At 37.6% G+C, this 12,763-nt stretch overlaps 1 protein-coding gene across 3 annotated transcripts in view; it reads right to left on the bottom strand.

Moving 5' to 3' along the window:
- Positions 1–12,763, bottom strand: part of ARHGAP42 (Rho GTPase activating protein 42) — a 289,588-nt gene that overhangs the window by 26,713 nt on the left and 250,112 nt on the right. For all 3 annotated transcript variants that reach the window (XM_036081768.2, XM_078058735.1, XM_078058736.1), the window contains 5 exons: positions 8,688–8,750; positions 7,174–7,248; positions 6,376–6,460; positions 5,714–5,772; positions 952–1,057 (listed from right to left, as the gene is read on the bottom strand). In XM_036081768.2, coding sequence (XP_035937661.1) covers positions 952–1,057; positions 5,714–5,772; positions 6,376–6,460; positions 7,174–7,248; positions 8,688–8,750 — 388 coding nt within the window. The remainder of the gene's footprint in view (positions 1–951; positions 1,058–5,713; positions 5,773–6,375; positions 6,461–7,173; positions 7,249–8,687; positions 8,751–12,763) is intronic.

Here is a 12,763-nt window from a genome sequence, read left to right as displayed (position 1 = left end):
ACACACACACACACACTACACACACACACACACACACACACACACACACAAACATCCTATTGGTTCTGTTCCTCTGGAGAAACTTGATTAATGTGATATCTATCTATCCGGATTTTTAAATACATATATGAACTAACAGCAGAGTCAGAAAAGTCTTCAGAGACCAAGTGATGCTATGAATCTAGAGAAAGAAACTAACATTAGAATGGCACTTTGACCTGGCAAAACCTGTTGACACTAGTATCATAGAGAACTGATCTTCAAACTTAGGGCTTACAATGCAGCTAAAGGACCTGGGGGGAAAAAAACATATACTCCTTCATATATTTTTAAGTTGACATGTAAGGTTTTTGTCATTAGCTTAACAGTTGTGAAGGATATTCATCATTTGCATAGTGTAAACATATACAGTACATACACACACAGATATATCTTAAAAATAAACTGTCACATCATTTTTTAAAAGCATATTCTTTTGTGCAAGACTGTTGAACCTCAGATCTGTACCTCTGAAACAAATAATGCAATATATGTTAAGGAAAAAAAAAAAAGAAGAAGAAGAAGATAGCAGGAGGGGAAGAATGAAGGGGGGGAAATCGGAGGGGGAGACGAACCATGAGAGACGATGGACTCTGAAAAACAAACTGAGGGTTCTAGAGGGGAGGGGGTGGGAGGATGGGTTAGCCTGGTGATGGGTATTAAAGAGGGCACGTTCTGCATGGAGCATTGGGTGTTATGCACAAACAATGAATCATGGAACACTACATCAAAAACCAATGATGTAATGTATGGTGATTGACATAACAATAAAAAATTTTTTAAAAAAGCATATTCAATAGACTGATTATAATAACAATGTTACAGTATCATCATACACTTTAGAAAGACATGAAAAGTCTAACTTTAACATTGAACAAGTAGTTAGGTGAACAACATAAATCAGAGAATTACTTGACGAGGTGCTTTATTAAGATGTCCAGCATCTCTCTGTTTTTTTCTGGCAATTTGTGCACCAATGCATGTACAGCTTCCACCCGGTAGTTTTGGTCATCAGATTCTATAACATAAAGGTTGCAAATGGTCAAGTTTCAATTGCATTCAAACGTGTAAATAAACATTAGTAATCTAAACATTATAAACACTCCCACCCTCATGCCTTACAAACGTTGCTTTATGCAGTAAGTATTATTACTACCACTGGCTTAGAGTGGTTGAGTAACCTAACCATGGTCATGAAGTTAGTTAAGAAGTCAAACTAACCCAGTTCTATCTAATCCAGACCTGTGCTCGTAGCCACTGGACTTCCATACAACCATAACTCATCACCTGCAATGTGAGTGATCACAGAAATTGTTACAGATGGCCTAATGTGCCAGGCAATATAATATACTTTATCACACATAAAACTTCCTAGTGACTCCATCAGACAAAGGAAGAAAGTATTTCTTTCCAAATTTTATAGATTTAAAGAGAACAGGGAATTACTGTTCTGAGGTGTCAGGATTATTATGCAAACAGAGGCCTGATAGATTTTAAGTCCACGTTGACAATGGTAAATCTGAAAAGTGAAAAACCATCTAAAGGAAGACTAGTCTAGTCTGCCAGGCAAAAGCCAACATGCTGACATGTCTGCTAGAGAAACATCTAACACTTCAGAATGAAGAACCTATTAACATGCTCTTACTATAATAAACAAATTCTATGGTGACTACCTACTCTGCCAAGCCCTTTCTCTGAAAAGTGCCCAACAGGAGGTGAGGAAAGAGCATGCATGGCTCACGCTGGGCCAAACACAAAGTCTCCCAGGGGTTGGAATGGAGACACCAAAACTGTGATCTGTCCGCTTAGCTATGTGAAAAGGCATATTATGTAAGACCAGGGTTGACATGACCAAATGTGCTCCAAAGCCAAGAAAATCCGACTGGAAAGGGAGATATGAATAAGGCAGATATGCAGCAAAGAACAGAGAGGAGAGACCCTCCTAAAAGGATGGGAAGAGAAATACCAATTCCCAGTTTTGCAGTTCCTAGCTGTAGGCCCGTGGAAAGCCTAATCCATACTCTGCCAGGGAATCTGTGAGACACCTTGTAATTTCTGAAAAACTTCCCCTTTTTACAGAGCTGAATTTCCAAATAATACCTAATTTTATTATCTTATTATCTGATACATGGTAATATCCTTGACCCAGACAAAAGATTAATTCTTATCTATAAGAATATATTTTAATTATCATGGTAGTGAATTATTTATTTGCCATGGAAGTAGAGAAAAATAGCTTACAACCAAATGTTTCTATTAAAACAAGCTGCTCATTTTAGCTACTTAGCTAGGTGGCTCAAATGCCATTTGTTTAATTAACACAAAATTTCTGTAAGAAAGAGTTCTAGGGTAAGAGTCAAAAAAATTGGCTTGTAGCCCTGATTTTGCCATCAATTTACTAGTGTCCTTGGACAAAGTCACTGGCCCACTCAGGGACCTAGTCAATAAAATGAGAGGTCAGACTATACATTTTCTGAGGTTTTGTTCATCTAATAAGGATAGATTTCAATGAAGAGAATATAGAGTGGAAAGCTTTCAGGAGAAAGCTAAGTGGTACAGGTGTTTATGAGATCATGTGGTCAGTCATGTATGCTGGATTGAAAACCAAGTCACTCAATGTTATCTGACACTTATCAGCAGACATTTCCTGTGACATTACAATGTGTGGTAATAAATTAATGTAACTGCTTTCTTTCTTGGGACTGTGAAAAATACTTAGTACAGTCATACCTCATACATCTTAACAATGAGTTGCTAATTCCTAATGGTTAAATGTTGTGATGGGCTCAGATGGCAACCCTGCACTTTGGTTTTAATGTTTTAAAAGTACGTATTTCTAATTTCTCAGCTTACATGTTTTCACTGAGCCCCTCCCCACAATTTTTGAATTAAGCCTATCTATATATATTCCATTATAGCAATCATAGACCCAAAGAAATGACATAGATATGTGATCATTATCAATAAATAGGGGGAAAAGGATTGATGGAAGTGCCTGTTACCTGCCAAAAATACCTGACTCTTCTCTCCAGATTTAGGAATACAGCATGTAAGTATGAGTAGGTCGCACACCTGACTGTACATATTTGTAGTCTTATCTATTTAACCCTAAGGTTGCTCTTATAAGAAACTAACATCCATCAATTGAGTAAAACGTAACTAAAATAATTCCTCTTAGCACCCCAATGAAGTCTTATTAAAAGTGGCAAAATATTCTAATTCATTCTGCAATTTCTTTAAATCAAGCTAAGTGTGCTCTTGATTCCCCTCATCTATTTCCCCTATCCTCCACCCACCTCTCCTCTGGCAACCACCAGTTTGTTCTCTGTATTTAAGAGTGTTCCTTTCTTGGGCGCCTGGGTGGCTCAGTTGGTTAAGCAACTGCCTTCGGCTCAGGTCATGATCCTGGAGTCCCTGGATCGAGTCCCGCATCGGGCTCCCTGCTCGGCGGGGAGTCTGCTTCTCCCTCCGACCCTCCCCCCTCTCATGTGCTCTCTCTCATTCTCTCTCTAATAAATAAATAAAATCTTTAAAAAAAAAAAAAAAAAAAGAGTGCTCCTTTTTTGTTTTTTTTTTTTTTGTTTGGTTTCTTAAATTCCACATATGAATGAAATCATATAGTATTGGTCTTTCTCTGTCTGACTTATTTTACTTAGTACTATACTCTCTAGGTCCATCCATGTTGTTGCACAGGTCAAGATTTCATTCTCTCTTGTGGTTTAGTAATATTCCATTGTGCATACATACCACATCTTCTTTATCCATTCATCTATCGATGGACACTTCTGTTGTTGCCATGTCTTGGCTATTGTAAATAATGTTGCAATAAATATAACGGTGCACATATCTTTCTGAATTGGTGTTTTCATTTTCTTTGGGTAGATATCCAGTAGTCGAATTACTGGATAGTATGGTAGTTCTATTCTTAATATTTTGAGGAACCCTCATACTGTTTTCCAGAGTGGCTGCACCAGTTTGCATTCCCACCAACAGTGCGAGAGGGTTCCCATTTCTCCACATCCTCGCCAACACCTGTTGCTTCCTGTGTTGTTAATTTTAGCCATTCTGACTGGTGAGAGGTGATAGCTCATTGTAGTTTTGATTTGTATTTCCCTGATGATGAGTGATGTTGAGCATCTTTTCATGTGTTTATTGTCCATCTGTATGTCTGCTTTGGAAAAATGTCTACTCAGGGCCTCTGCCTCTTTTTTAATCAAATTGTTTTTCTAGTGTTGAGTTGTGTAAGTTCTTTATATATTTTAGATATTAACCCCTTATCAGATATATCATTTGCAAATATTTTCTCCCCTTCAGTAGGTTGCCTTTTTGTTTTGTTGATGATTTCCTTTATTGCTCAAACTTTTTTATTTTGGTGTAGTCCCAATTGTTTAATTTTGCTTTTTGTTTCCCTTGCCAGAGAACACATATCTAGAAAAATGTTTCTCCAGTGAATGTCAAAGAGCTACTGCCTATGTCTTCTCCTACTTTTATGGTTTTAAGTTTCACATTTAGGTCTTCAATCCATCATTCACAATTTCCTATTTGTTTACAAACCGTACTGTCAGCTATTAAGTATCAAATGACAAAACTAAGAGGCAACCCATGGAATGGGAGAAGATATTTGCAAATGACATTACGGATAAAGGGCTGGTATCCAAGATCTTTAAAGAACTTCTCAAACTCAACACCCAAAAAACAAATAATCCAGTCAATAAATGGGCCAAAGACATGAACAGACATGTCTCCAAAGACATAGAAATGGCTAACAGACACATGAAAAAATGTTCAACATCACTAGCCATCAGGGAAATACAAATCAAATCCACAATGAGATACTACCTTACATCAGTTAGAATGGCAAAACAAGAGAGGAAACAACAAATGTTGGTGAGGGTGTGGAGAAAGGGGAACCTCTTACACTGTTGGTGGGAATGCAAGCTGGTACAGCCACTCTGGAAAACAGAATGGAATTTCTTCAAGATGTTAAAAATAGAGCTACCTATGACCCAGCAAAAGATACAGATGTAGTGAAATGAAGGGGCACCTGCACCCCAATGTTCATAGCAATAATGTCCACAATAGCGAAACTGTGGAAGGAGCCGAGATGCCCTTCAACAGATGAATAGATAAAGAAGATGTGGTCCATATATACAGTGGAATATTACTCAGCCATCAGAAAGGACGAGTACCCACCATTTGCATCGACATGGATGGAACTGGAGGGGATGATGCTAAGTGAAATAAGTCAAGCAGGGAAAGACAATTATCATATGGTTTCACTCATGTGAATATAAGGAATAGTGCAGAGGACCACAGGGGAAGGGAGGGAAGAAATCAGAGAGGGAGACAAACCATGAGAGACTCTGGACTCTGGGAGACAAACTGAGGGTTACAGAAGGGAGGGGGATGGGAGGATGGGGTAACGGGGTGATGGGTATTAAGGAGGGCACGTATGGTGATGAGCATGGGGTGTTATACCCAACTAATGAATTGCTGAACACTACATCAAAAACTATATGCTGGCTAATTGAACATAATGAAAAAAAAGTATCAGATTGACAGTTTCTTAAGCAATATACAGGAAAATCTTAACTAGTTCATTTAAATTTATACCTCTAAGTGATAGAGCATAAAACTACATCAATTATAATACATCCAATGGAAGTGTACTTACTAACTGCAACAATAAAATCTTTGTGTAACTTGTAAGTCATCAGTGGTTCTGCAAGGCATCTGCAATGGATAAAGAAGCAGGCATTAGAATGGCAATATTTTTTTTATTTTCCCTGAACTTTCAGTGTTTCTCTAAGAGTTGGGTGATTAAGGAGTATGATCAAGACCTAGTAGGGCCGCTCCAGGCAGTCCCAAAATGCAGACCTCGAAGACACCAAAGCCCTTTAGCACTTCTTGGCATAATTGTACTAAATAGGATGGCTGGAAAATCATTTTGTCACTGTGAGAACTACTGAACAACAACAGCAAAATACCTCTCAGATATGGGGACAATAGTTAAATAAAAAACAAAAACAAAACAAAAAACAACTTTCAATTTCAGCTTTAAAAAAAATACATGAAAACACCACATTCAAATTTAATATGAAACAAAGTATTATTTAGTATTCATAAAATATTGCAGCCTGTTTATTATTTGAAAAAGCATGTATAAATTCCAAAACACTAAATATAAATATCACCACCTTGTGCTATTTCACCTGAAGTGAAGGTATTGCTCTAAGTAGTGAAGTTCATGCACAGGAGCTCCAAGGAATCACATGGCAACTGCCCAAGGAGGTAAGAGAGACATCACATGCAGAGTAGGAGTTAAACCTTCCTTACCTGAGGTAGTTTTTCAGTCCACTTGTTATTGTCTTATTATCCCACAATTCAATATCAATGTCAATATCAGGAGGGGATTTTGGAGCTGAAAAGAGTAAAAAATAAGATGTTTAAACTGCAATTCAAAACATCACTCACACCATAAAGATGTACACAAACATAAGTAGGCCAAAGAGAGAGACATTTATTTCTTAGAGTGCCAACAGATTTAAAGTTTTGAATTGTTGTTTGTGCAAACTGGTGCAAATCTCACTCTGATGCTTTATAAACCTCAAAGACTTCTTGTGGAATAATAGTGTTCCAAATCAAATTATTATCAATTGCTAACATCACAGAGCACTTACCATCTGCCAGGCATGCTTCCAAGTACATTATATGAATTAATATATCCAATCCTCATACTTCTCAATGAGGCAGGCACTATTATTATCCCCATTTTATGAATGAGAAGGTTGAGGCACAAAGAGTTTAAACAAATTACCCAAGGTCACAAAGCTTTTAAGTGGCAAGTCAGGATTCCAAGCTAGGCAATCTTTGAATCCAGCATCCATAAATCTCAATGCACATCTAGCTAATCAAAGGACACTTGAGAAAAAGTCCAACATTATAAAAAGGACCCCTCCCAAATTCTGATTGTTCATCTATTATAACTGAACATTAAAAACTGAATGCAAATATTAACTTTAAATATTACTTGAAAATATTCAAAGGCAAGCAATAGTATAATTCTCAAAGAAAGCTATGGTTTGGATTATCTATAATACAAAAATTAAGTAAGCAGCTTCATCCAAAACTTACAAAATGTTGTGTTCATGAGTTTCTGAACTTTGGAGTTTACTCCTCCTATTCGGTAGAGGCCTAAAATAGTGATGCCTAATGAGAAGGAAAAATCACAAGAGAATGGCTTGAGACCAGCAGCACAAGTACAGAATGTTAAAAACCTTAGGCATATACCTATACAGAATTTGAAAGCTACTTGTCCAATTTTGCAGTCTAACTTCAGCAAATCTACCCTGGAAACACCCATCACACATATATTTCTCAGAGCAGACACTGAATAGTGTCTGAAAGTCTTTTGAAGATCCTTAAAGTAGCAAAGTACCCCTGTTCATTCACCACTATTTGAATACAAAAAGCATCAAAGATGGGAAATGATAATCAGGACTTCTCATCCTCTATTTCTTCAGTCATGGAGTCCTGCATGTTGAAGAGTTGGAAGGCATTTACATCTTCATTTTGAAGATGAGGAAACAGATTCAGAGAATTTAAGAAACATACTTAGCTTCTCAAAACTTCTAAGTGGCAGCACCAAAATCTGAGCCTAAGTTCACAGAATTTCAAAGCCCAATATGAGTTTTGCTAAAGCAAAGTTTTCCTGGAAGGGAAAGAGTGTAATAGGCACTGGAGTGGGCTTCAGTTGAGAGGTCATGACTAGAGAGAGGAAAGGTGCTATAATTGTGACCGTGACTGAAATCACTGAGGGAAATAATATAAGGAAGGAGGAAGACCAGCTCCTGAAGAATGTTATCCCACTAAAGCTTGAAAAAAATCAAAGAAGTGGTTATAGTAATAAATAACACAAAGTCTATCAATAAGAAGTAAAGCAAGCCTTTATTAGGAAAGATCATTAAAAAGAAATACAGTGAAAGACATGTATCATATGACCTCACTGATACTAGGAATTCTTAATCTCAAGAAACAAACTGAGGGTTGCTGGAGTGGTGGGGGGTGGGAGGGATGGGGTGGCTGGGTGATAGACATTGGGGAGGGTATGTGTTATGGTGAGCGCTGTGAATTGTGCAAGACTGTTGAATCACAGATCTGTACCTCTGAAACAAATAATACATTATATGTTAAAAAAAAAAGATAGCAGGAGGGGAAAAATGAAAGGGGGGAAATCGGAGGGGGAGATGAACCATGAGAGATGGACTCTGAAAAACAAACTGAGGGTTCTAGAGGGGAGGGGGATGGGAGGATGGGTTAGCCTGGTGATGGGTATTAAAGAGCGCATGTTCTGCATGGAGCACTGGGTGTTATACGCCAACAATGAATCATGGAACACTACCTCAAAAACTAATGATGTAATGTATGGTGATTAACATAACATAACAATAAAAAAATACAGTATGATTTTTGGTAAAGTTCAAGCTATAGTTTTTTGTATATGTAGATAATTTATAAATTTATATAGTTCTTAAAGTTAATTTCATGTTAATGATGATACACATCCTCATTTTTTGAGAGGTTTCTATATAAGAATGAACTACATGAACTACATAACAGTAACAATGTACCTGTCAGGCAACACTTACCTCTTGTTTCCACAGCTTGAATGCATTTTCTCACAAAGTTGAACCCTGCTTCATTTAAGTACACTGAAAAAAGAAAATCACAGTAAGGGTTTATGCCCAACTTCCATTACCCCTTAGTTGGCTCTGTTGTTTTAGGACTTAATGGCACAGTTTTAGTTAGTCTGAATCTTTATTTTGGGGTAGAAGTAGAGAGGTTTGCAGTCACCAAAGTTACTACATAAACTTGCTTCCTTAGAATACACAGATCCTTCATAGAAGGCAAATATGTTACACTGATCTTGTCCATTTTTTCTAAAATTAGCCTTATCTTTCGTTACATGTTATTCCAGATGATAGAAGCAAATGTACTAAGAAAAAAACCTTTATTATGTGTTGGTAATTATATTACAAAGCTAGTCACATATTCTTTTTCATGGGATTCTCAAAACATTATGAAGTAGAGAGATAGCTTTGTAATCTTAAGATGGTTCACCAGGTTGCTGAAAATTTCACTTTGTTCCAAGCTTGTGAACCAGAATTCTAACACAGATCTCCTGAATCCAAGTCCAATATTCTTCTCACTGCATTTTTTATCATATGCAAAGTAATTCAAAATACATTTAGTCAACCAAAAATCCCCCAAAGATCCTACATTATGAAATAGCAATTTATTTTCATTGCTTTTGCTAAATTTTTAAATCTGTTCTAATTTTCTTAAGTTTTTGAGACCAGATCAAATTAGATTACTTGTTTTTAAAAAAAGGATTTAACTTAAGAATATCAAGTAATACCCTGAGGAAAGATTCAAATGTTTTCTTGGTACTATAATGAAAATTTTCATCATATGTGGTAGAGATATATTTCTTAATATTCTCAAATTATATATGAAAATAATTCAAATCAATAAAAAACTAAACTGGCTTCCAATTAAAGATGGTGTATTAGAAGGAGGCTGGAAGATGGTGGAGTAAGGGGACCCTAAGCTCACCTCATCTCATGGATACAACTAGGTAACACTCACATCAGTGTAAATAACCCAGAAAATGAAGACTGGCAAAACAAACTCCACAACTAAAGGCAGAGAAAAGTCCACATCGAAGAGGGTAGAAAAGGTGGAGACATGGTGGGGAGCAAAACAGAGGTGGCCATCTGTGGTCAGGAGGGAGCCACAGGCACAGAGAAGGGTGAGAAACAGACTAACACACCAGGAAGCTTGCATGGGAGAGACAAATCCTCCTAACATTTGGTTTTGAAAGCAAGAGGAGCTGAATTTACTGACTTCTTACAAATAAGTAGGACTTAAAGCCTGGAAGCTTAAAAATCAGCTGGCTCCATTTTGGAAGAGCCCTGAAGGCAGAAGGAAGATAAGTCCCTGCCCTTAAAGAGACAGCATGACAAACAGCCCTCCAAAAACAGGGTAGAAGCAGTACTTTGAAAAACACCTGGGGCGTATAGTAGGGAGAGTTATTTACTCATCTCAGAGCATGTCCAGAGTAAGACTCTTCCAGGAACAAAGGAGCTGGCAGGTGCCACTGCCCTTCCCCACCCTTAAAATAAATACATGGTCACCTGCAGAAACCAGCAGGAAATTCCCTACATAATTTTCTTACACCAAGCCCCACACCCTAGTGCTTTGGCACATCCACCCTTTCCACTCATGCTTGCATCAGTCCCAGCACCACAGGCCACCCCACTCAGAAATCCAGCGCAAACTTTGCCAACACTACATCTTTCCACCCATGCATTTTGCAAGACTGTGGTTCTGGCAGTAGCAGCTGCAGGCCTTGTGGAGGTTCGAGGAGCACCTTGTTAAAATTGCACAACCCACTCACAAGGCCCGGGCCCTGGAAGCTACAGGTCTCAGGTCTCATTTCATAAGCAGAGCACACCTTGTTAAAACTGCATACCACACCCCCACCAGGGACAAAATGCTGCCCACAACAGGCAAAGAGAGCCTCTGCAGACAACTGGACTGAAGGAAAAAGCAGCCAGGACAAAACAGCAAAGCACATGCAACACACATAGGAGACACCACCTGAAGCATCGGGCTCTGGGGAAGAGGGGAAACTGCACCGCAGGGCACTACAGGACCTCTTCTTCATAAGACCACTACATTCAAGAGGAGGAGATGTAGCTGACTTTCCTGACACAAAGAAACAGACACAGAGGCAAAATGAGGAGACAGAGAAATATATCCCAAATGGATTAAAAAACCCACAAAAACGACAGTAAGAGACCTAAGAGAAATGGAGTAATACACCTGACAGAGAATTTAAAGTAATGATCATAAAGATACCCACTGTACTTGAGAAAAGAGTGGAGAATGTAAGTGAGATGCTTAACAAAGAGATAAAAAAGAACAAATCAGAGATGAAGAAAACAATAAATGGAATTAAAAATACACTAGATGGAATAAATAGCAGGCTAGAGGAAGCAGAGGAATGAATGAGCAACCTGAAAGAAAAAAAATTATGCAAAATGAGAACAGACTTAGGGAACTCAGCTACTTCATCAAGTGTAATAACATTTGCATTATAGGGATTCCATAAGAACAATAAAAGGGTTCAGAAAATTTATGTGAAGAAATACTAGCTAAAAAGTTTCCAAATCTGGGAAAGGAAACAGATATCCAGATCCAGGTGGCAAATAGATATCCAGATCCAGGAGGCAGAGGCCCGCCCCCCCCCCCCAAATCAACTCAAAGAGGTCAACACCAAGACACAAAGTAATTAAAATGGCAAAAAGTAGTGATAAAGAATTTTAAAAGCAGCAAGACAAAAGAAGATAGTTACACACTAGGGAAATGCTATAAGGCTATGAGTGGATTTTTCAGCAGAAACTTTGGAGGACAAAAGCAAGTGGCATGATATATTGAAAGCGCTAACAGGAAAAAATATGCAGCCAAAAATACTCTTTTTAGCAAGACTATCATTCAGAATAGGAGAGATTCTCAGACAAACAAAAGCTAAAGTAGTTCATGTTCCCTAAACCAGGCCTACAAAAATATTAAGGAAACACCTGGAGTGGAAAGGAAAGACCATAAGTAAGAGTATGAAAAGAAGGAAACACAAAAGCAGTAAAAATAAGTATATCTGTAAAAATCAGTGAAAGAACTCATAAAATAAAAGGATGTGAAATAGGACACCATATACCTGAAAAATGGGGATAAGAAGAAAGAATGAGTTCTAATTTAAGCGACCATCTACTGAATATAGGCTGCTATATGCAGAAGATGTTCTATACAACCCTAATGGTAACCACAAATCAAAACACAATAACAGATACACAAAGAATAGAGAGAAAGAAATCCAAGTTTATCACTAAAAAGTGTGAAAGAGAGCAAGAGAAGAAAGGATCATAGAAAAACTACAAAAATGACCACAAAAAAAGTAACAAAATAGCAATAAATACATATCTATCAATAATTACTTTGAAAGTAAATGGACTAAAAGCTCAATCAAAAGATATAGGGTGATGGAATGGGTAGAAAAACAAGCCCATCAATATGCTGCCTATATAGACTCCTTTCAGAACTAATGACACATGCAGATTGAAAGTGAGGGGCTGGAAAGACATTTACCATGCAAATGGATGTCAAAATAAAAGCAGAGTAGTTATACTTACATCAGATGAAATAGACTTTAAAACAAAGACAGTAACAAGAGAATAATGACACTATATAATAATAATAACAATCCAACAAGAGGACATAACAATTCTAAATATTTATGCACCCAACATGGGAGTACCCAAATACATAAAACAGTTAATAACAAACAAAGGAACTAACTGATAAATTAATAGTAGGGGATTTTAATACCCCACTTACATCAATGGACAGAGCATATAAACAGAAAATCAACAAGAAAACACTGGCTTATTTGCAACGACGTGGATGGAACTGGAGGGTATTATGCTGAGCGAAATAAGTCAATCAGAGAAAGACATGTATCATATGACCTCACTGATATGAGGAATTCTTAATCTCAGGAAACAAACTGAGGGTTGCTGGAGTGGGGGGTGGGGTGGGAGGGATGGGCTGACTGGGCGATAGACACTGGGGAGGGTATGTGCTCTGGTAAGCGCTGTGAATTGTG

Source organism: Halichoerus grypus, chromosome 11 (assembly GCF_964656455.1).
Source record: "Halichoerus grypus chromosome 11, mHalGry1.hap1.1, whole genome shotgun sequence".
In the NCBI taxonomy this organism is placed as follows: domain Eukaryota; kingdom Metazoa; phylum Chordata; class Mammalia; order Carnivora; family Phocidae; genus Halichoerus; species Halichoerus grypus.
The sequence above is the reverse complement of the archived record's forward strand: the minus strand, read 5'-3'. Positions and strand labels throughout refer to the sequence as shown.